This window comes from Echeneis naucrates, chromosome 11, assembly GCF_900963305.1.
Source record: "Echeneis naucrates chromosome 11, fEcheNa1.1, whole genome shotgun sequence".
Classification (NCBI taxonomy): Eukaryota; Metazoa; Chordata; class Actinopteri; order Carangiformes; family Echeneidae; genus Echeneis; species Echeneis naucrates.
In genome coordinates this window covers 20,087,493-20,109,268 of record NC_042521.1, presented here as the reverse complement: position 1 = coordinate 20,109,268, position 21,776 = coordinate 20,087,493, and the positions used below count along the sequence as shown (strand labels likewise).

Below are 21,776 nucleotides of genomic sequence, written 5' to 3'. Positions count from 1 at the left end.
TTTGGCACCAGAAGATGTCAGACACAAGTGACCAAGAATGATGTTCAGAAGTTAAGCAAAATTAAGCATAATTGTGAAAAGAACCCAAAATGTATATGTTTTTCAGTTGGAGCCAGCAGTTTGATTTATGTAGTGGTCTTATCAAGGCGTGGGGCTCCATGCTTTTCTTTGTCATTATTGTCCTGTGTCAATTTTACACTCTCATTTACCCCTGGAAGTATGCTAGGAGGGAGCAATAGGATGTGACAAACCAGTGAAATCCAGGTATTTTTGTTGCCTTTATGCAACAGATATTAGATAGATTTTATCCAACTCTGCAACATATCTGGTTGCATTAGACCACTGTGGGTAATGTTGCAAAGAACTCAGCAGGACTCCTTTATAAAAGTGATGGATTCGTAGCATTTCAAGTCAATTCCTTTTCTATCTAGTTATCTCGACACTTTTCAAATTTAGCAGGGTTTTATTTAGGCAGCCTCTTGATAAATAGTATAATATATATATATATATATACACTATACAAACTGTTGAAAGTCCATAAAGTCAAGTCCATCATATAGGGACAGGGCAACATGTACCATCCATCCATTCATCATCCATACCACTTACACTTACACTTACACTTGCACAGCTGGGGGTTCACTGGAGCCAATTCCAACTGATATTGGGTGAGTATGGACTACACCCTGGAAAGTATATCAGCAACAAATGATCTTTCATGCTCACATTCCTATCTGTGGGAAGTTTTGGGTGACCATTTAACCTAAATATTCATGCCACTAGACTGTGGGAGAAAGAGAACCAGGAGGGAAACCAAGCATGCAAACCTCACACAGAAGGGCCTCAGTCCTGATGTTTAAACCCAGAACCTCCTTGATATGAGGTAATAGTTTTATCCACTGCCTCAGTGTGCCACCCAGAACAACACACTAATTCCTAAAATGAAGTCCACAAACTCAGAAAGTGAATATCCTTTCATCCTTTTATGTTTTAGAAATACAATGATCTCAGTTCAGGGTCCATTGCTTGGTCTTCAGCATGAGTGTGAGACCTTAACAGCAGAGCTATTGCAATCACTGAGGAATTTACATACTGTCAATATCAAATAGTGATACTTTTTGTTTCACACCTATAAACAATGAGGTCCTTGGTGCTTTCTGTGGCTGAATGGTTACAGGGCATAGCTAACTGACATACTGAGCCCTAGGTAGGACTTCTGACTACTTAATGCATGTAAATACTCCATTCTATCTGCACTATCCTGATCAAATAAAAGCATAAAATGGCATTAAAAATATATTCTTTTTTTCGAGCCACAGTGTTATTTTGATTTTCATTTATTCATTCATTCATCTTCAGCTGCTCATCTGTTTCCATGTCAGGCCACACAGGGGGCGAGGGCAGGTTTCACCCTGGACAGGTCGCCAAACCATTGCACGGCCAACACACAGAAACAGAAAAAGACAAACAATCACTCACACTCTACGAGCAATTTATAGTCACCAGTTAATCCAAACATGCCTGTCTTTGGAAAGTGAGAGGAAAACTGGAGTACCCAGAGGAACCCACGCAAGTATGGGGAGAACATACAAACTCCACACAAGGCCCGAGGCCAGTAATGGAACCCACAACATTGCTAACCACCCTGCTGTCATTTTTTATTTATTTTATTTTCATTTTAATTTTATGTTAAAGTGCCGAAGGGCTGTTCAGTAGCGACATTCCCATAGTCCAAGTCCACGTTTATAGACTATGAAACAGACACATAACATTAGTGTTCACTGATTTAAAGGTGATGCTGCTGAAACATTAACTCTATCAGGACATGTAACCCTCCCCTTCCTATGATGTCAATATCAACTCCCACAATCAGAATCACTCTACAGCACAGTTCTGAATTCAGTCATTAAAATAATTGATGACAGTTGACAGGCAAATATATGTGACAAATGATCAACAGAATTCATTTTCTCTGTCTCAGGTAATAAAACATAAATTGATGGTACAGAAATGATGAGTAAAAGAATTGCAGTGTTTGAATCTTAGAAGAGAGTGTGGATAATAGAAAGTCAAAGAGAGAGTGATAACCAGACAAGGTGAAAGAGAAGCAATAAATGAGAAAGAGAGAAAAGAGGGTGTGGAGAGTCTCCTCCTTCTTCTTATCTTTCAAAATTGCACCTCCTCTCAAAAGAATAAGTCTCATGATTGACAACTGTCAGATGCAGAGACGCACACCTTGTGGCTGTTTTCTCTTCCCTCTGATTGCAATCCACAATTGTAATGCTGAAAATTATTATTGGTGCAATCTCCAGGGCTGCTGCAAGCAATGAAGTGCTGTCATTGATCACATTTGTTACTGACAAGGATTGGTCCATTCTGTCAGCAACCCTGGTTTCTGGTGGAGGCCCAGAGCCAGAATAAACTATGCAAGTGCGTTTGCAGTGACATTCATAAATGCCAGTTATGTTTACATATACATTTCAAATAAGCTATGTCATCTTGTTAGACTGTACAACAGCAATCACCTGAGGTTTGTTACCTGCAAAAATCTGTTGCAGCAACTGAAAACAGCAGCACCTCCCTATATTATTAACTATAAATTAGTAATTGAAATGACAAAAACATGTGACATGAAAGATACATCTGATGAGCAGAAATTAAAACAACAACAAAAACAAAAACAGTGACATACAGGTGAAAATGTGGGTTAATGCATTTGTATGTTTGGGTAACTAAATGTATCTGGATCCATTTCAATATCAAAAATATTGTTGGGGAATATAAGTAGTAGTATAAGTATATTCATATTATTAATATAATTAATATTAATATAATAGTAGTATAGTATATAGTACATAGTATATATAGTATAATATAATTACAAATAGATAATGATGGGTGTTGAGGTAAGGGACCAGCAAGACATTCACACACTCAAGGATAGAGTCACACACACACACACACACACACACACACACACACAACCACAAACAGTAGATTTTTTATGCTAACTTTAGAGTTATATCAGAAATATGTTTTTGTTACTTCAAATTGTTCACTTCATTCAAAAATGTTTGTTCTCTATTCTTCAATAAAGTTCTTGTGTGACATGGATCATGGAGACCTCATGGTGTCATTGTTAACCATCTAGCTCCAGCTAGTGTTACAAAATACTCGAGAAGTGTGAGAAGGATATTTTCCCCTTTTAAAATGTGTCGGCTTTTTAGATCTGACACATTACTTTACTTCTGAGATATTAAAGTCAAAACTGTGAAACTGTGAAAACTGTCAAAAATGTGTCCTGAAGGATCAATGGACTCGAAAAGTCACTTAAGAAATGTAATCAACTGAAATTGTTACTTGCGTTGAAGAGTTGGTTTTGGTTTAAGATGCAACAGTGTATTTCATTGCTTGGCTGCGTACAACAGGAGCACAATAACAACTGAGCAGATGTTCCCACTGTTGCCTCACAAATTAAGGGCTTGCACCCTGTAGAGTTTGCATGCTCCCCCTCTGCTTGTGTGGGCTGCATCAGCATTTTCCTGCAGTCCAAAGACATGGACATCATCATCAGTAGGTCATAGCTGACTGTAAGTCTGTACACCAACCTTACCCAAATTCAGATGCAGCTCCTGCAGCCTGGCACACATTCCCCTGAATCTATAGGCAGTATCGAAATGAATGGATTTTTGTAAGCACTTGAGCAGTTTTCCTGTTCAATGCATCAAACGCAGCAAATAAGAGAACATTAATGTTGTTGGCAGTTTACTGTTAAACCTAATTGACTTGATTATTTTTTCATCTTCAGAAAAACATCTTTATTTGCAGCCTGCTTCGCCCCAGCTGCATTTTCATCCAGCTTGTTTGCTCAGAGTTACAGAAACAGCACAAACAGCTTGAATGACAACAAATGGAATACTGTGTTCATGAAGCAACCCTTGCTCAGCAACGTTTTTCTCCATCCTTTTCCTGCTCTATATCTCAGTTTTCCCTTTATCTGGCTTTGTACTTCAAAGCTCAAAAATTAACTACAGCTGCTGTTTTGAAGACCTAACATCAGAATTTTCTGTGCTTGGATCTCAAGATTGCAAGAAAACATAAACAGCACATGGATGACCTAAGTATTTGAGAAATAATAAATTTTAAGAGTAGCCACCTCTACAAGCATGGCAGCACGACATTACTAAATTTCCATCTCTTCCTTGATGATGACATCTATGAATTTTTATGTGGTGTAATGCAGGAAATATCTTAAAAAGCTCATATTTCTATTCTAGAGATAGATATTTCTATCTCATGTTTCTAGGTCAAAGACAACATTTCATTCAATCATTCATCTTCTAACACTTATCCTTTTACTCTCACTCAGACCTACGGACAATTTAGAATCACCTATTATCGACACGTATGTCTTTTGATGGTGGGTGGAAACCAGAGTACCAGGAGGAAACCCTCGCAAGCACAGGGAGAACATGTAAACGCTGCACAGAACCTGCAACTTCCTCGTTATGAGGCAACAGCACTAACTACCGTGCCACCATGCTGCCCCCAACTGATGATGTGCTATTGTTATCGTTTCAGGGCGACCGCAAAGTGGCAGAGAAGTGGAATGAATTTTACTTAGATTTTTACCTACCACAGTTGTGTCATAGATTCATTATTTTTCTGCTAAAAGTGTTACAAAACCTTGTGTTTTCCAGTGCACTTCTTTCTCTGCTCCAGAAACAGTTCGATACAGCTCACATGAGTATTCATCACTCATTGACTTTTTTTATAAGTCATACAGCATGCACAGTCAGACACTGTAACATAAAAGGATGGAAAGATCTAAAGGAGAAAAAAAGGGACATGGCAGGTAATTCTGTCAGTGAGGGCTGTGACCACTGAACTGTGGAGAAAACATGAGCTGCAACGGGAAATCCATCACTGCCTATGCAGCAGAGGGAAGCATCACTTTGCACACCCCCACCTACTCTTTTCCTCACCATTTAACTATTTTCACCACTTCCTCCTCCCTCTCCTGTCATCATGAATAGAGCAACCTCTGAGCTTATTGTGTTTCACCAGACAGTCAAGCTCATCATAAGGTTAGAAAGCAAGGCAATCCATTACCATACGACTCAAAATTAAATGCTGGTATCACCATTGCATCGAATCAAAATACAGACAGTAACACCATGGTGTTTGGGTTTTGTTTTTGTTCTTTTGTTTTTGTCAGTTTTGAGCAACTCGAGCTGAAATACTCGTATATCTCTGCAATATATGGATATTATGAAACTTTCTCATTCAATAAAAAAAAAATGCTCCACAGGAAGAACTGAGGTCTGTCATTTGAGTCCCGATCCTTCTTGCTGTGAGTGCTTCTCAGAAGAAACCAGTGCTTTCCAATTTAAAGCTAAAAATCCACATCACTGAATGAGTAAAGTCCAGTTTGCTCTCTCCTGACATTTTATTGCAGACCGGCTTTCTGTCTAAGAAAGAATTTGATGCCCTCCTGTGTTGGCAGCAGGTTATTGACTCGCAACATGCCTGATTCAAATGAGTGGCTCCTTATCAGACCTCAGCAGAGCTTGATGACGAGTTGATCATTTGAATCAGGTATGTTGTAGCAGGAAACATGCAGGGCAGTAGCCCTCCAGGTTGTAGTTGAGTTGTACACCCCTGGTTTATGTCATGTTTGTGGTTGTGACTGTGTTCCATTGAAAAAGAAAAGTAGTTTCATTCAAGGGTTTGCACACTGAAAGCAAGATCAGTAATGATATTACAGAATCATACAAATGCATGAATGACTGTTGCAGAAGTTGCTTCAGAAGTTTTCCAGAATATTGTCACTGAAGAGTACCTGATTTTAAGAACAGCTCAGTACACAATTGGTGAGAGTAGCTGGCAAAAATAGCAGACCGAGGCAGAGAAAGAAAGTTGTGATGGTGCTGATGTTAGTAGTTAGCAGCACAGCTGTGAACTTGGAGTAAGACGTTAGTGCACTTTAAACTCTTGGTCAGTAAATAACTGCTAAAATTTCTCAGGTTCATTTCCTTTGAGCTTCACCTACAGTGCAGACTTCTACGAAGCTGGAAAATACAGCTCTGTCACTGTCACTGGAGTCACTGAACAGTAAGCTACACGTGTCATGTTAACAAGTATGTAATATGCTGAAACAAAAGGTCTCCTAAATAAATAAGCATAATGTGTGAAATGCCTTACTATTAACACATCAAATTTAAAATCTATGTTCTGGATACACTTTTTTTGGATACTATTTTATTTTTAGTTTTAGTTTTCTTGATTAGATTTTTTCTTTACTTTTCTCATACTTCCCGTTTATTTATTTACTCTCCTCTTCTGATCTATAATTTTATTTTTATAGCTGTTTGCTGTGTTGTTTCCTTATCTGCAGTTATCTTGACTCTGACTTATGTCTGGATGTCTGTCCTCTCAAGTCATAACCTGGTAGTATTTTTTTCTGATGCATTTGTCATAGACGATTGTTTGTCTTGTTTTAATTTCTGTATTTGCAGCCTGTTTATTTTGCACCCTTTCTCATTTCTGCCTCAGACTGAATGTGTCCAGAGGGCCCAGTCCATACCAATAACCAATGCTATCACTTTCATTGATGCACATATTAGCTAATAATTGTTATTATACAGGCTAGGACAAGGTTAATAAAAAAGGGAAATATGTGCAAATCGCTGAAATATAGGAGGCTTCTTATTCCTTTACTTTTTAAATATATGAAAAAGTTGCTACCTTGATGCTCATTTGTCCTGAGTCCAATATCCACTCTCCTTTTGCTCGCTTAAGCACTTACCAGCTTTCAGGATTTAAAAATAATTTGGTCTACTCTGTGCTGCCTGGTATACAATTTGACTGTCTGAACTGTAGTTTCTGAGATTAATTGGCGTTTGGATTGAACCTGCAGCTTGGAAAATAAAACCACCAAGGTTACAAAGACTGAGTGGAGGTCAAGTATCAACTAAACATGACATCACTGATTGGTTTGCTGGCTGCCTTTTTTAAGCCTCCAGTGTGTAATATGTGTTTTGAAAGCATAAGAAGACAATTGTTGCAGGACAAGGTAGAGCTCAAGTGCAGCAAGGTGCTCTTTACCTGCTCGTTAGGTCATACTACAGTCTATCAATCACATGATAGACATGGCCTAATGTATACCCTACTTATGGTCTTGGTTCCTCTAAATGCACCGATAATTTTAAAAATTATTATTTTGTATTGAAAACACGAAATTAGAAACTGAGACCACAAACTCATTTGGAATTCAAGGAACATCACCATTGGTGTCTATTTTTACTTGTATATATAGTCTGTGATGTATCTGCAGCTTTAAATGCTTTAAAACAGTTGAACTTCAAGTTCTCAATTATATATACAGAAATGCAAAACGGGGGCCTAAAATGTGAGTAAAATCAAAAACACTTTGAACGTAGTGAATAAGTTCTCAAAAGGTCTGCTCTATCACTTGAACTGTGGCAAGCCCAGCAAGCTGCAGGCTCTTGAGTCAGAGGAGTACCTGGAGACGTAAAACAGGGTGCACAGGGTTATCTAGTCACTTCCTGCCTTCAGAGACATTCCTCTCCCTAGGCTACTTCAAAGCACTTCTATCTATGTGCCTTATGCTTTGTCATTAAAGAATTGCTCTAGGAGGAGAGAGGGGCTAGGGGGGTGAGGTTTCCCTCGGGATCAAACCTGGGTCGTGAATGGGACTTGATTTTCTGAGAATGCACTTCAATGGCCAGGTCCAGCTTTGGCCTCTGAACTGTGAACACTATTGGAAATCTCGAGCAGCACATGGAGGTGAGGATGAAAGCTGTTGTCTTTAAGCATGCCTACCACCTCAAACATACAATCCACACTGACACACAGACATAGCTGAAGCTGTATTCTTGGAATATTTACAGAACAATTCAATTATTATATTTAATGGAATATTTAACACCATCCAATCTGAGGAGGATTTTGCTGCTTCACAACTTGCTAGACTGAAGAGGCCAGCTGTGCTGTAACTATTGATTTTACCGCCAAATGCCAAGGTAAAGTTGTTTTGGCATTTTGTGGTAGCATGCAGCATACAGGGGGCTGAGCTCAGACCATCCAATATTGGCCTCACAGGTCAACAGGTATAACACAAACAAATCACCTTGACATGTCAGCTGTAAAGCCACACACTGATATGTGTGTGATTGCTGACTGAGACATACTGTAGCACAGTGACTGGAGGGCAAAGTTCAGTTTCACACAAACAACATCTGTTTCACTTATAGCTAGATTTCAGGTGTTTTCATATATTTTAAAAGCTTTTTTCAATTTTGTCTTTACATACACACTCGACCTTTACATTACACAGTAATGTGAGTTTTAATTTTTTCATTTTTCACCTAAACCTACATTGTCTTTCTTGTGATGGTTTTCAGAAAAAACTATATTAGGTTATGTGATGAATCCATTTAGTAATATTGCAAATCTTTTGCAAAAAACATTCTTTGGTTCGAGATTCTTGGACATTTGGATTTGCTGAAGTTCATTATGTTTACTCATTTTATGACCAAACCACATTTGTGAAAAAAACATTTTTTTCTTACATTTAATATATTGCATTTTATTAAATATTTATAAAGACATCAAAAGATAAATAATAATCTAAGCATAATTCAGGCAGTGTTATTTTTTAGGATAAAATATACACATTAACACTTTTTATTCACTTCAAATATTCATAAAGCTGATTTTGACCGCCACCCAAGGACTAGGACAACTCTCAGAATCATCCAAATGATCCATAAAACACATGGGAAACGTGTTAAATGTCTCTGTAAAGACCTCAAAAACACCTGAAACATCCCTATGAACTAGACAAACCCCATCCAGCACCACTGAAACCTCCTAATTGAGGCCACTGAGGCCACCTTGAGGCCCTCCAGCCTGCCTGGATTTGGGCTTTACACCACCCTGAGAGACAGTTTCAAAGAGCAAAATCTGGTAAATGTAACAGAGCAGAGTAACCAGCCTGTGCTAAGGCCATTTAGACGGTGGCTGGGGAATTACTGTGTTGTTCTCCAACACTGAACTCTTCGCCCTTTTGTACTTGGCGTTCTCCAGCAGGTGGGCTTGAATAGCTCTGAGGTGACATCTCCATACTATTTTAAAAGCTAAGTAGCACAGAGGTTGAATGAGGAACTGAGAGAAATATTCACTTAGTTGAAGTCCAGGCTGAATGACTTGATGACAACACAGTGTACGTGTCCATGCACTTGTGGGTGTTTTCAGTCACACAGCATGTGGGATTTACACAAATGCTTTTGCTATATAATTGAATTAATACTGGCCCACTCTTGATTCAGCTGCAAACATCTCATTGAAAAGATATAGTTTTTTTTTTTTTTTCATTAGCTAATTTAGAGAGGTCAGTAGACTAAAGAGGTAGTGTAGTGAGATGGGGGAAGGGAGGTTCATACTGTGAGAATCTCAGTAATCTCAGTGGGACTTTTTTCCCCTCCCCACCATGGAGACTGCTTGACACCACAGGCCCCATTTGCACTATTTGATAATAACACTGTGTGACTGCTATGACTGATGTCAATAGGACCACTGAATTTGTTTTTCCTAGGGGAGACAGACAGAAGGGAGAGCGGAGTTTGCTGTGGTTGGCGGTGGTGGTGGTGGCAGTAGCTACCCACCATAAAGACCTGACTTAACATAATGGGTTCAGAAAATGGTATTTAAAAAAAAAAAAAAAACTACCTGAGTTTAATTTTATGATAATAGAGATGAGCGAACCTGATGAGATGAAATCTAATGGCCCTTCTTCAGAAAAGTGTCATTACAGGAGCAAATAAAACACAACAATTGAGACTACAATGTTAATGCAAAAAATCACCAGTTTATAATGTATATATAAACAAAAAATATAGAAAAAAGGAGATACAGTTCATCTTTCAACTTATACTAATAAAAGACTTAGGGAGCAATTTCCACATTCAGCACTGAAATATGTTCATTCTGTCACAATGTTTTCTAAACCACTTCTTCATATCTATCTTGTTCATGTAGTTTTAATAGGGAACTCTTTACGCAACAACAGCAACGATTTAAACCGCTTTATAGCAATTCACAGCATTATAAGGATGTTTAGATAAATTATTACACAATGAACAATGAGCGCAACTCCAGAAATGTGATCCATTAAACTGCACTTATTTAAACTGTATATAACTTAGAATTCCATTAATTCCATAAATCAAAAAACATACTAATCTCATGTATTATTCATTTGTGCAGAAGAACTATGAAGTGTGTAAATGTAACAGGGAACCTGTATGTAACGGTCCCACTTTGTCCCCTGTAAGCACTCTACCTGGGCTGTGCTGTTATCGGGGTCAAGGCGTGCCTCTCAGACAAGAGGCTTAAGTGAAGACAGGAGCCTTTGACACGAAATAAAACCATCAAAGTTCAGTTATAATCCCCACTGCTGTGGATAAAACTGATTGTTAACTCGGCTGCACATGAGCTCGGTTTTCCACAGGGTGGGAAGGCGCCGAGCGTTTAACTCAGACAACACGGCCAAAAGGATTTACTCAGAAGGCTGACAGCAGTGCACCTTATCCATTTAAAATACACACTTTTCTCAACTGTAAAGGAATTTCACAATAAATTCCTGTTTGTACTAAAAGTGTATTAAAATATTTATTTTAAAATAACTAAAAGGGAAAATCTGGAATCGTTTGTTTAATTATTTTTTATTTCAAAGGTGCTATTTAAATCTACAATTTCATTGAAAATATATTATAATTTCTCCAGTTCCCCATTAAGTACTCAATTGTTTCTTTGTAAATTTAAAGAGGATTGTGTTTAAATATTGTCAGCACCATGGAGAGGTCTACATCCACAAGCACTATTTTACTGTGTGTGTGTGTGTGTGTGTGTGTGTTACCTTTTAGATTAAGAGGAAAGGCACATTTATAGATAGGACACACTATAGATAGGACCTGCAACACTTTCACAAAAGGTTAGTACATATTTATGGTATTTGGGGACATTAAGGGAATTTAATTACATAGTCCATTGAGATGACAGTGTCCACTACAATTTTCCCTGATATTTAGATTTATGCACATATATAACATTTTTACACCTGTTCACTGAGATTTCAAAACAATTACAAAGAGGATATGAGAATTACCAGCCTGTGTATATTAAGAATATAATAAAATAAAGCAATGCAATAATGAATATCTGACAGAGAGAAACGGGGAGCTTCCTGTTACATCTAAACCTTGGGTTTAAAAAGTGGATATTTAAAAAGCCCAGTTTTTGTTCCTGTTCTTTCCCTTGTCAGAACTGTCTTTTGTCAAAATAACTGGGTTTGTTGAAAGGTCTGCCAGAGCACCTATACCTCTTTCAATTCAGAATCATCATTTACTCTTCGACTTACTTCAGTTGAAGTGTGTGTTAGAATGTATTACATGTGTGTATCCTGATTCATCAGAACATTGCCCGGTTTGTGATTGGTAATTTTTACTTTCGCACTGCAGCTGGCTTTTTCCTGGGTAATAATATAAACAAATTAAACTTCACAGGAAAAACACATATATCACATTTGTATTTCTTTATGTCTGGATGTCCCTCTAACCGGCGTGGAGCGAGTGCTCAAACAGCCCAGGAGACTATCAAAGTGAATTTTTGGTTTGTTAGGGCGCCCCCGTGAGACCACATCAATGCATGTGCTGCTCAAAGACGTCTCTTTTTTAGTCACTTAATTGCGTATTTGAAAAAAATAAACAAAAAACAATAATAATAGTAATAAATAAATCTAAATATTCCAGCAAATAGTCTTACTTTACTTGTCTGAATGTGGATAAGTAACTGCATTTTACACACAGCCGTGCTGCGGAAGAAACTCGTCTGGTACTGCTACTTCAGTTTCATTGTAATAAAATGACCAAAAATTTATTTAGAATTTTTGTTATTAACACTCTTAGGCACTCATCTACTTTGCCGACCCTGGTGAAACGGAGATCCATGATGTAAATGAGCCTGGAAAACCCAAGTAAAGGCTTCTGATTTTGAGTAAATAATAATATTTATGGCTTTCAGGATTTCTGTCAGAATCAAGTGGAATGGGGAGAAGTTGAACTTGAAATAAGATAGAGACTGAGCGGGAGAATCAAACTCACCAGGCAAAGCACAGGCGTCAGGAGGAACACCGCGCACCAACACGTCACCTGCATCCTCTGGCAATTCAAACTTCCACAAATTTCCCTCGACTGGTAGTTTCTACTTTGCGGACCATAAATCCACCTGGTGTCTCCCTCACAGTGCGGCCGAACCTGTCAGCAGCCCAGGCGAAACGATGCACCCCATGACCGCAGAACAAATCTGAGAGTTGGAGCAAAAGGAGGGACAGGACGGGGGTGGCTGCTGTAGCTGCTGCGGGCAGGGGTGGTATTGTGAGATTGGGTGGGGGCAACAAACAATGGTTACTTGAGAGTTAATCCAAGTTGAGAGAAAGGTGGGGTCATAGCCGTGAGGAGGTTCAAGTCCCGATTGTCTGATAGCCGGCGAACGCGCGCAATGGTCGGAGCGCTCCGATCTGAAGGGAACGGTGAAAGGTTTGTGCTTTATAACGAGCGCTACCGCACAACCAGTGAGATTCTCGAGCTGCGTGTGTGTGTGTGTGTGTGTGTGGTGGTGGGGGGGGTTGGTAGAGTAGAGGTTTGTAAAGACAGAATTTTCTCCGTCACTCTACCCCCTCCACACACAAGCACACACACTCAATGTTTTTTTTTTTTTTTGTAAAAGACCCTTGTGAAGAAAAGCCGTTTCACCTTGGCTTCTAGCTTGCGTGGTTTATATAGACGAATGAGCTGACATTCAAAACTCTACTGCAAATAACTTCAGGTACTAACCTCCATTTAGCCCCAAACAAAAAACAAGGCCTCGCAGATACAGCGAAGAGCTGTTGTTTATTCATTTTCATCATCTCTGTCACAATCGACGGTTTTCTTACTGCCAGAAGCCAGCAACTATAATAGTTATTTATGTAACGATAATAATAATAATAATTTCCCAAAATCCATCAATGTGCCAGATTTTTGCATACAAAAATGCTCAACATCTGCAAAACATAACACAGTGAATGGCAGATCATTTCAGCTTTTAATTTAGTTTTAACTGTCAAAAATGCTGTCAGTCAAAAAAAAAAAAAAAAAAAAAAAAAAAAAAAAGATATCACACTAATTGCCACAGATACTTTTCAGAGTTTGGTGCCCCGGCACAGCTGTCCACTTGGTCTAGTTGGTAATCCATTTGAGGATTTGACAGAATTCTTCCAGAGAGGACATTAAAATGGAGCTGTGTCACATAATCATCACAATCATTAGTTTATGTGATAGCACCTGAGAGAGGTCCAGTTCCTGTGAAAATACTAGATAGATGTTTGTAAAAGTGTGCGTGTGTGTCTGTCCAGAATAGACAAGACAACTGAAGCCAGCTCAGATGCTGAGTATGTGTTTCTGGTTTGGAGATAGATAGGGTTCTTTTTGTCAGGGAACAGAAGGGGCAGAGAGGTGAGCAGAAAAGAAAAGATGGGAGGGGCTGTGCTTTAATAAATCCCTAGCAGTCTCATTGCTACAACATTGCAGTGTTCTGGTATTGTCACCATAATTCAGCCAGCAGGGCTGATGTGATCCTGGTCTGAATGGCCAGATAGCCTTCAAGGGCGCAGCATGGCATGCAGTTGCAGAACAGGGGGAGATATATCGGACAGGGTCAGCCAACTTCTATTGTGGCTGTAATTACACATAATCTGTTCAACAGTGAGCTAAAAGGCCCATAATTTTAGATTAGCTCAACATTTTTCTCTATTGGGCCAGTTTGCAGACACTGGACTAGGAGACTCGAGGCTCCAGGTTTCAGCCCAGTGAGGTCAACACTTTGAGTGACCCCCAGCAGGGATTATGTTTACAAAATATTACAGTCAGGTTGTCAAAGTTGTAGAAATCGAGTGGTGAATGTTTGTAGGAGAATAAAATTCCTGCTCTACCAAAGGCATGCTTTATTTTTAACAACAGCCACCATCTTCACCAATGTCTTCATGAATATACAATATACTATACAGATATTGTTGAAAGTGTGATGAGAACCATTGTTTTGTGAGCTTTCACTGCCTTTTTTAAGACTCTAGTTTGTAATTTGGATATTGCCCTGTGGATTTTCTTTACAAAAGAAATTTGGAAGAAAAGGTGGAGCTGAAGAGGAGTGAGGAATGGATTTGACCTACTCTGTACTCTATGCTGACTGTCAACAGCTCGCCATGTCAAGTACAGTCTGGCAATCACAAATGCCATGTGTTAATGTATCCCTGCCCATTTACCTCTAACAATTGAACATCATGTATTAAAAAAGACTGGAAACTGTAGACTGAGGCCATATGTTTCCAGTATTAGGAATATGTTCCCTGAAGTAAAGTGAAGTGAAGCCAATTTCACAAAGACTTCAATCCAATGTGATTTCTTTTTACAATCAGTGGAGCCATCCCTGATGGCCATCCGTCAGATTGTAGGACTCTTTTCATACTTCATACATCCACATATTTTCATGCTAAACAATTAACTGTCCAGTAACCTCTTGTCCCTTTTTAGTTTAGTTTAGTTTAGTTTCAAAAATTTTAAACAAAAATATATTTTACAATTAGAGAAACCCTTTCCAGAAATGAGCTGCAGGTGAGAGTGAGAGTGGTTATGTTGGTGACTGGAGTATGTATTTATCGGTTAAATCAAATCAAATCAAATCAGAATCAGAAAGGATGGAAAATACAGGATTCGTTGTGTCTCTGTGGGATTAGCAGTAAATGGTAAATATGTTGGAGATCACCACAGAAGGGATTTTTAGATAATTTTCCTCTAGAGTGCCCACCTGATGCATTCCAGGTCAGTTCCAAGCTTCTTTGAACAAGAAGGCAGAAAGTGATATGATATGTCAACATGGAGACTTGAAGCAGTTAAGAACAGATAACTTTGTTGACAGGGTTTTTATTTCTGCCAGTCATTTTACAATAACATTTACAGTTGTATCCATCTCATCCATGCTTACTACTAATTCTGTTTTTTTCTGCTAGTACAGTCCCAGAGAAAGCTAACTGTTGACTTTATCCACATTTCCTTTTAAATGTCACGTCGTACATATTAATTGAATGCTTCTAAATACTGTGTTTTACAAAACTGTAAAACAGACAATTCAAATTATATTGTTTGAAATTGATTGAATTAATATTGAAAACAACAGCTATACACAACTCAGTAGTAGGCTATGTGGTCAGTAACAGACAAATTTACTCAAAAGGGGTCTAAATAGAAGGGTTGGTGCTAGACTACTGGTCATTACTTCATTTTAAGAAGGGCTACATTAGAGCATACTGGGTAAAAGTGCATCCCAATCCTAACACCCAATATTAACCATGTTGTTTCATAATTTAATAATCTAGCTATTAATAATAAAGGAATAGCAAACTGATAAAGGCACCATGGGTCGAGTGTGAATATTAAGCAATAAAGTGAGATGATAACACTGAGAAAGATGAAGACTCAAACAGCAATGGACATTCATACAGCTGGGCTACAATTAACAAATAAACTGCACCTTATTTCATTTGGATATTTTACAAAGAACAGCATACAGAAGTGATTATATACTTAAAGGCTGTTGAAGTCAAATACCTGCCTTATCCCCAGCCAAATGTAGTGATAATAGAAGAGTTTCACTGTGTGAACATGTGAACCCACCACTCTCTCTCTGCATTCCCAGTCCTTCTTTACTGTTCCCATCAATTAATGGAATAAAATGGACCCAAAGATATATGATAAAATATTTATCTATTTTTAACATTCAAATTGTTTATTTTTCAATAATATCTGAATGGCTACAGTAGTATTGTGAAGGGTTAAACTGCGCTTAAAACATGGCTTTGAATAGTCGACTATAGCACAAATTGAAAACACAAAATGAGTTGGGTTTTTAGAATAAAATTAATAACAGCTGTTAGATCCTATTGACAACGAATATTATAATTGGACGAAAATAGTGAGATGTGTAGACATCCTAAATGTCAAACGCTAACTTAATTGACATTTATATGCTGCATGAGGACTGATTGTAGTGTGGAATTGCATAAATAATCATGTTCATAATATGAATTATCTATACAAAAACTACAAACCAACACTGCTGCATTAAAGACTGTTTGCACGCTTTCATCTGCTTTGTGTCATTGGGGAAGTCCAACTGCATTTCAAAGGGCACTGTGAAGCAATAGTGAAGCACATAGTCAAAACCAAGTCGCTCAGTTTTTCAGTGTTGAGACCCAGCAACCTCTGCAAAGAGGGGGAAAATCTCTTTTAGTTTTAAATCAAACACCTGGTCTGGAAGATTGTCTCTCAAAGAGTATAATCAGGAGGTCAGATTACTAATTTTGCAAAAATACCTTTTGGTGCCCATTCAGTGGTGGGGGAGAAATTATAGAGTAGTCTCTTCCTAATAGCTTACTATTGGGCTGCAAAGAAGAGGATAAAGACAAGAGGAAGGGAGCGGATGATTGCTCAGCTGAGTGACAGTGGCATTCGGTCGCATGAATATGCCTGGCTGGCTCAGCTCCATTACCAATTGTGAGGGCAGATGTTGCTACAAGCCCTCAGGCATGGCCGTGACGCAATAGAAGCAGGTTTGCCATGGCTGCTGCTGTACCAGCTGCCATCTTAGTTGTCACTTCAAATCCAGCAGCAAGGAATAGGAGTCAAACTGGGCTTGACCAGAACGACCGAGAGCATGCTTCCCGCCATGTGTGGTGACAAAAGGCCTGAAGTCTGCAGTCACGGTCAATGCTGCCAGTGCTTTTCAGGAGAATGTGGAGGGTGGGCGGACTGAGTGGGAGCTGACAGAGACAAATGGCTGAGCAGAGTGTCGGTCACAGGATGCAGCTGCTTCACATCAATCGCCTCCTCATCACAATTAGAATGAATGCCAGCTTCAGCTTGGAGGAGCGGGGATGGAATCTGAAGTTTCCATTTGGCTTATTGAAGGGTGTGAATACAAATCTTAAAGTGAAAGACACCCAGAGTTTTGGGACTAGTTTTTGATGAAAAGTTTCACAACTTAACTTTAGTGAAAAGCTGCCTTTCCTTATACTGCTTTAAAATGTTAAGAGTCTGCAAAAAAATATTATTAAAAGAAAATGTCAGATTACAATGCAGTCTATTTGAAAACTGTCCAACTTTAATACAATTTTTACTCAGTAAATGCTCTGACAAGTTTATGGTCTCTTTATGATCTTTAAAATCTTCTTCAAAACATTCAATTCATTCTCTCCTGCTTACCCATCTCTGGGTCCTGGGGGAGGGGGATGATGGAGCCACTCCCAGCTCACTTTGCAATATGGAGTCACCAATTAACGTAGACATGACATAGCCTATGCATGTCTTTGGACAGTGGGAGGAATGCTGCTCTTCAAAACATCATATTAATTTTTAAATAATGGTCCCATTTAAAGGAAAATAGGCCATAAAGGTGAGTGGATGCAGTAGGGCATGGACCTGCCTCTCACTCTCAATCAGTGCTTGAGTCCCATGTTGTCCGATTATCAATAATGGCCGAACACAAATGCAGTCATGCATTGAGTTATTTCAGTTGTTCAATTGAGCATTTGTGTTAAAATGTTCAGGCAAGCATTCAGGCATATACATGTTCAAATCATATCATGTTGTTTTTCTTGTATGACAGTTTTTCATAATTAAACAATAATAACAAGCAATCTGTTCTCTTGCATTCATTATAAGGCTATCATTTAAATAGAATAACACATACAGATTTATGTAGATTTTCAAAAATTTGTTCAAATTTAGTTCGAAGTTTTTTATTAGATCGGTATTACCGATGCCTTCATCAATTTTACTTGGTATCAGATCAGAAAGGAAATCAGTGGTATCAGTAATTTCTTCTTGTTTTATATATCCAAGACAACGGACAGGCAAATTACAAACCGAAGGCTTTAAAATAATAATTTACAAGCAAACAGGTGCTGTTGGAGTGTTTTTCCACTTGCTAATAACACATAATGCATTTGTCCACAAACACTAGCAAAGTGTGTCTCTAAACTGGGATTGATGCTTATAATGAATAGTTTGTGAGATTGTTTTGGGTTTATTTTTTTTTTGTAATACAGATACTTTGACAGACCTTTCCACGGGTCTCGTAAACTGAAATTAGATTTAGAGAATATAGACAATTTGGTATCTGCTAAAAAAAAATAAATTCAGAAGAATCTGTACATCTCTTGTTTCTATCATTTATTTTGCTAAATCATCAAGGCAAGCATGGTCGAGAAAAAAAATTGCATTTTAAGACATTATAAGGAAATGATAAATAACAGCTGCCTCAAAACAGAAACCCAAAATGTTTTTTATATGATTGTGTGCTGAAATTATAATACTATATTATGACACTATAATTATACTAGCCTTGTGTCAATGTTAAATTTGAGCCGATAGCTTTCCCTATTTTTAGCAAGGCCTACACGGAATGCATTGGGACAGAATTCTGATTCTGCAAAACAAGTGAAAAGAGAAAATGAGTGAATATTTCTGAAGATAAACAAAGTCTGGGGATGAGCTGTAGTAAAGGTCTATAGTTACCAGTGTTGCTGCAGCAGATTGAAATCCCAATCCAGGGACTACTCTCTATGTCTCAAATCAGATAGCCTGTTTCATTGTAGCCGATATTGTGCACACAGTATCCTAACATTTGCCTGTGTTTTTTGCCCATAAATTTCTGCCAGCAACAACTTGTGTGAACATTAATGTTCATGTCATTTGGAAATATTTTTTTTGAGAGTGTAGCAGTTCCAAGGTGAGACACAGCAATGAGTGCAGATTTGACATTCATGACAAGACCCCTCCATTGTCGACCCATCACCTTACACAGCAAGTCATTGGGTTATCAAGTGACTGTCAGAGGAATTCGAACTTCTAGGCATTGTACAAGTTAATTTGAACGTTATTTTATCCTTTTTGAGGTGAGCATAAGTCATTGACTGAGGATAAAGTACACAAATATCATTCCTACACTAAAAAAGAAGTTTTTCCATCTTGCAGACCACTGTCTCACAGTATTTGCAGCCTTTTCCAAAAGGATTTTAAAGACAGATCACTACTTCACTTGATTGAGAGCAACATTTTTATCTTTACCGATCAGCATCTTTGCCATCACTGAGTCAGTGATTATTCTGAATCTTTGGGTTCCTGGGAATAGACCTAAGAATGCCAGAGAGAAAGTCTCTGAAGCCACAGGGAAGGCACCCATGTGAAGTGGATTTTATAATGTTAGATTTGAGGCAGACTGTAGGAGTTTTTTGGCATAGGGAATTTAATTGAAAGACCAAGACACCATTACAAGAAATGCAGATTAAATAAAAGGACCCAGACTATATGGCCTGTCTCTGTTTAACTTCGCAACATCATAATCATGGTCTGATGATAAAGGCACCTACATTATTTGCACAAGTAGAGGACAGCAAGGGCTACCTAAGTAGTACACATCAGAACATGCAGGATCCAGCCACATCCAAAAACACATTGGGGTCAAAAAATATAGCAAAATAAGACATAATAGCTATATCTCTGCTCATTCAGAATATGTGACTTTAGTTTGTGTCTCCAGCTTTTATGTCACAGCTATTCTCTTCTCTTCTCTCTCCATTTGCTGTGATAGAGCTCACTGGCCACTCCCTTGAAGAGGCAGAACTAGAAATTTTACAGAGGCTAATTGCTCTGTTATTGAACTATTTCTTTTATAAAGCACTTCTTTACAAAATAAATTTTGCTTAGCCTATATAAATATATACACAAAGACTTTTCTTTTTTTATAAAATTGAGAATGAATATCATCCCACCTCTAACAAAAACTATCAGTCCTCTAAAGTGTGAGACATTAATTAAAGAGCACACGTGGTAGGAAGAGGCAGCCTGAAGCCAAAGTACAGGGCAGCTGGGCAGGCTGCACACATTTAGCTGTCTTATGCTGACATCTGGTGGTAGAATATTGCGACAGCATGTTGACATTGAAGTGTGCTGCAGCTGTACACTGAGGAGTAAAAGCATTTAGACTATCCAGTCAACCTGTTATTGTCAGCACACTGCCAAAACCAGCCTCTTTAGTTGTCGCTCGTTGTGACAACTAAAGTAAACAACTAGAATATAAAAATATTTATTGTCAATACAGTAATCATCATATACATAATTTGTCTAGTGTTTTCCACATCTCTGTTTTGAGTTTGCCCCAGTTCACCCTTAGTCTGTCTGTCTCTGGCTAGGTGTGGCTAACTTTCAGTTTCTTGTTAACTTACGAGTTGCTCATCTTGGTGGTTCCACATGTAAATTCCTCTTGTATAAATACCAGTATAAATACCTAGTCTTCCCCGCCAGTCCATGCCAGCTTTGTTAATGATGCTACATATGTAACATCCAACCATCACTTTTGCCTTTTATCTCTGTCAGGTCTTTGATCCATGTTTGAGCATGCCTGTCCTAAGCTCCACCAGCACTCACTAGTTCTGTTCCAGACACATCAAGTCATTGCATCACTTGTCCCCAGCTCCTGCATCTAATCTTACTGCACTGAAAAAAAAGATTTTTTGGTCTTGTAAATATTATCTTGATTATGTGTTTACATTTTACAGGGAAATATTATACCAGCACTTTTACTTTAAAATGTCACCTTTTAATTAATGTGTTACTTGATGTTTATTTGTAATTATGTATCTTCATTTCGATATGTAAATATCATCCATCACTCCGAGTAATAACTTAACTGTATTGAGAGCACAACCAAATAAAAGCAAGCAAAAGTTACTTGACTAATCTAAGGTAAGCTTGCAGCCTTACGCATGCTCAGTGGGTTACATCAGAGTATGTATTTTTGACTTCAGAACGCTTCACAGCACCATCAGGACTTCTGGAGACATACTTCGGCTGCAGGGTTATTTGGCTGCTCATTTGATGAGACGATTGATGTGGAGCCTTGGGGTAGGTTATATGCTTAATGAACATTTTATTTTTCCATTGGCTCATCAGCTAATGTCAGTGTCAGAGAATCTTAGCCTGCTAGCTAGCTAAGGGCTCTTCCTGCGTCCGTGGACTGCTTTGGACTTGGACATTGATACTTTTTGGAGGTCTGCAGACACAGACACGTTTCTGAGCATAAGTAAGGACTGCAGTGTGGTAACTGTCCAGAGTGTGTGATACTGAACGTAAGGAGACACTTTTGCGTTGTGTTGAACTTTTAGCACTGATGTGGCACAGAATATATCATTGCAATTGGTTTAAAACGTTTATAAGATCGTTTGAGGCTAATCACTAATGGCGTTAGCCGTCATGCTAACCCAGGCATTTTTTAACATTGAAGCTAGCCAAGCAAAGTTGCCACACTGGGTTAATGTCAAATGCAGTTTGTTAATGAAGCTGTGATGGCACAATTGACAGACTGAAGTCAGTATGTTATGAGAACATTCACTCACTGATTTATTTACATTTGGTTATTAAAGCTTGCATGTTTATTTAAACCAGCAATGGCAAAACAGTTCATTAAATGTTTTGAAAGGGAAATATATTAAAATAAGTATGTTACGTATGTACGTTTGAAAGTGGAATATATTACAATTAAAACGAGCCGTTAACAATATAAATAGTGCCTTATTAAGGTAAATGAGTTCATTTGTGTTA

The 21,776-nt window shown here is 38.3% G+C and overlaps 1 protein-coding gene across 1 annotated transcript in view; it reads right to left on the bottom strand.

Moving 5' to 3' along the window:
• Positions 1-12,239, bottom strand: part of nxph1 (neurexophilin 1) — a 51,024-nt gene extending 38,785 nt beyond the window's left edge. The window contains exon 1 of the mRNA XM_029514671.1: positions 12,186-12,239. Coding sequence (XP_029370531.1) covers positions 12,186-12,239 — 54 coding nt within the window. The remainder of the gene's footprint in view (positions 1-12,185) is intronic.
• Positions 12,240-21,776: the final 9,537 nt, after the last annotated feature.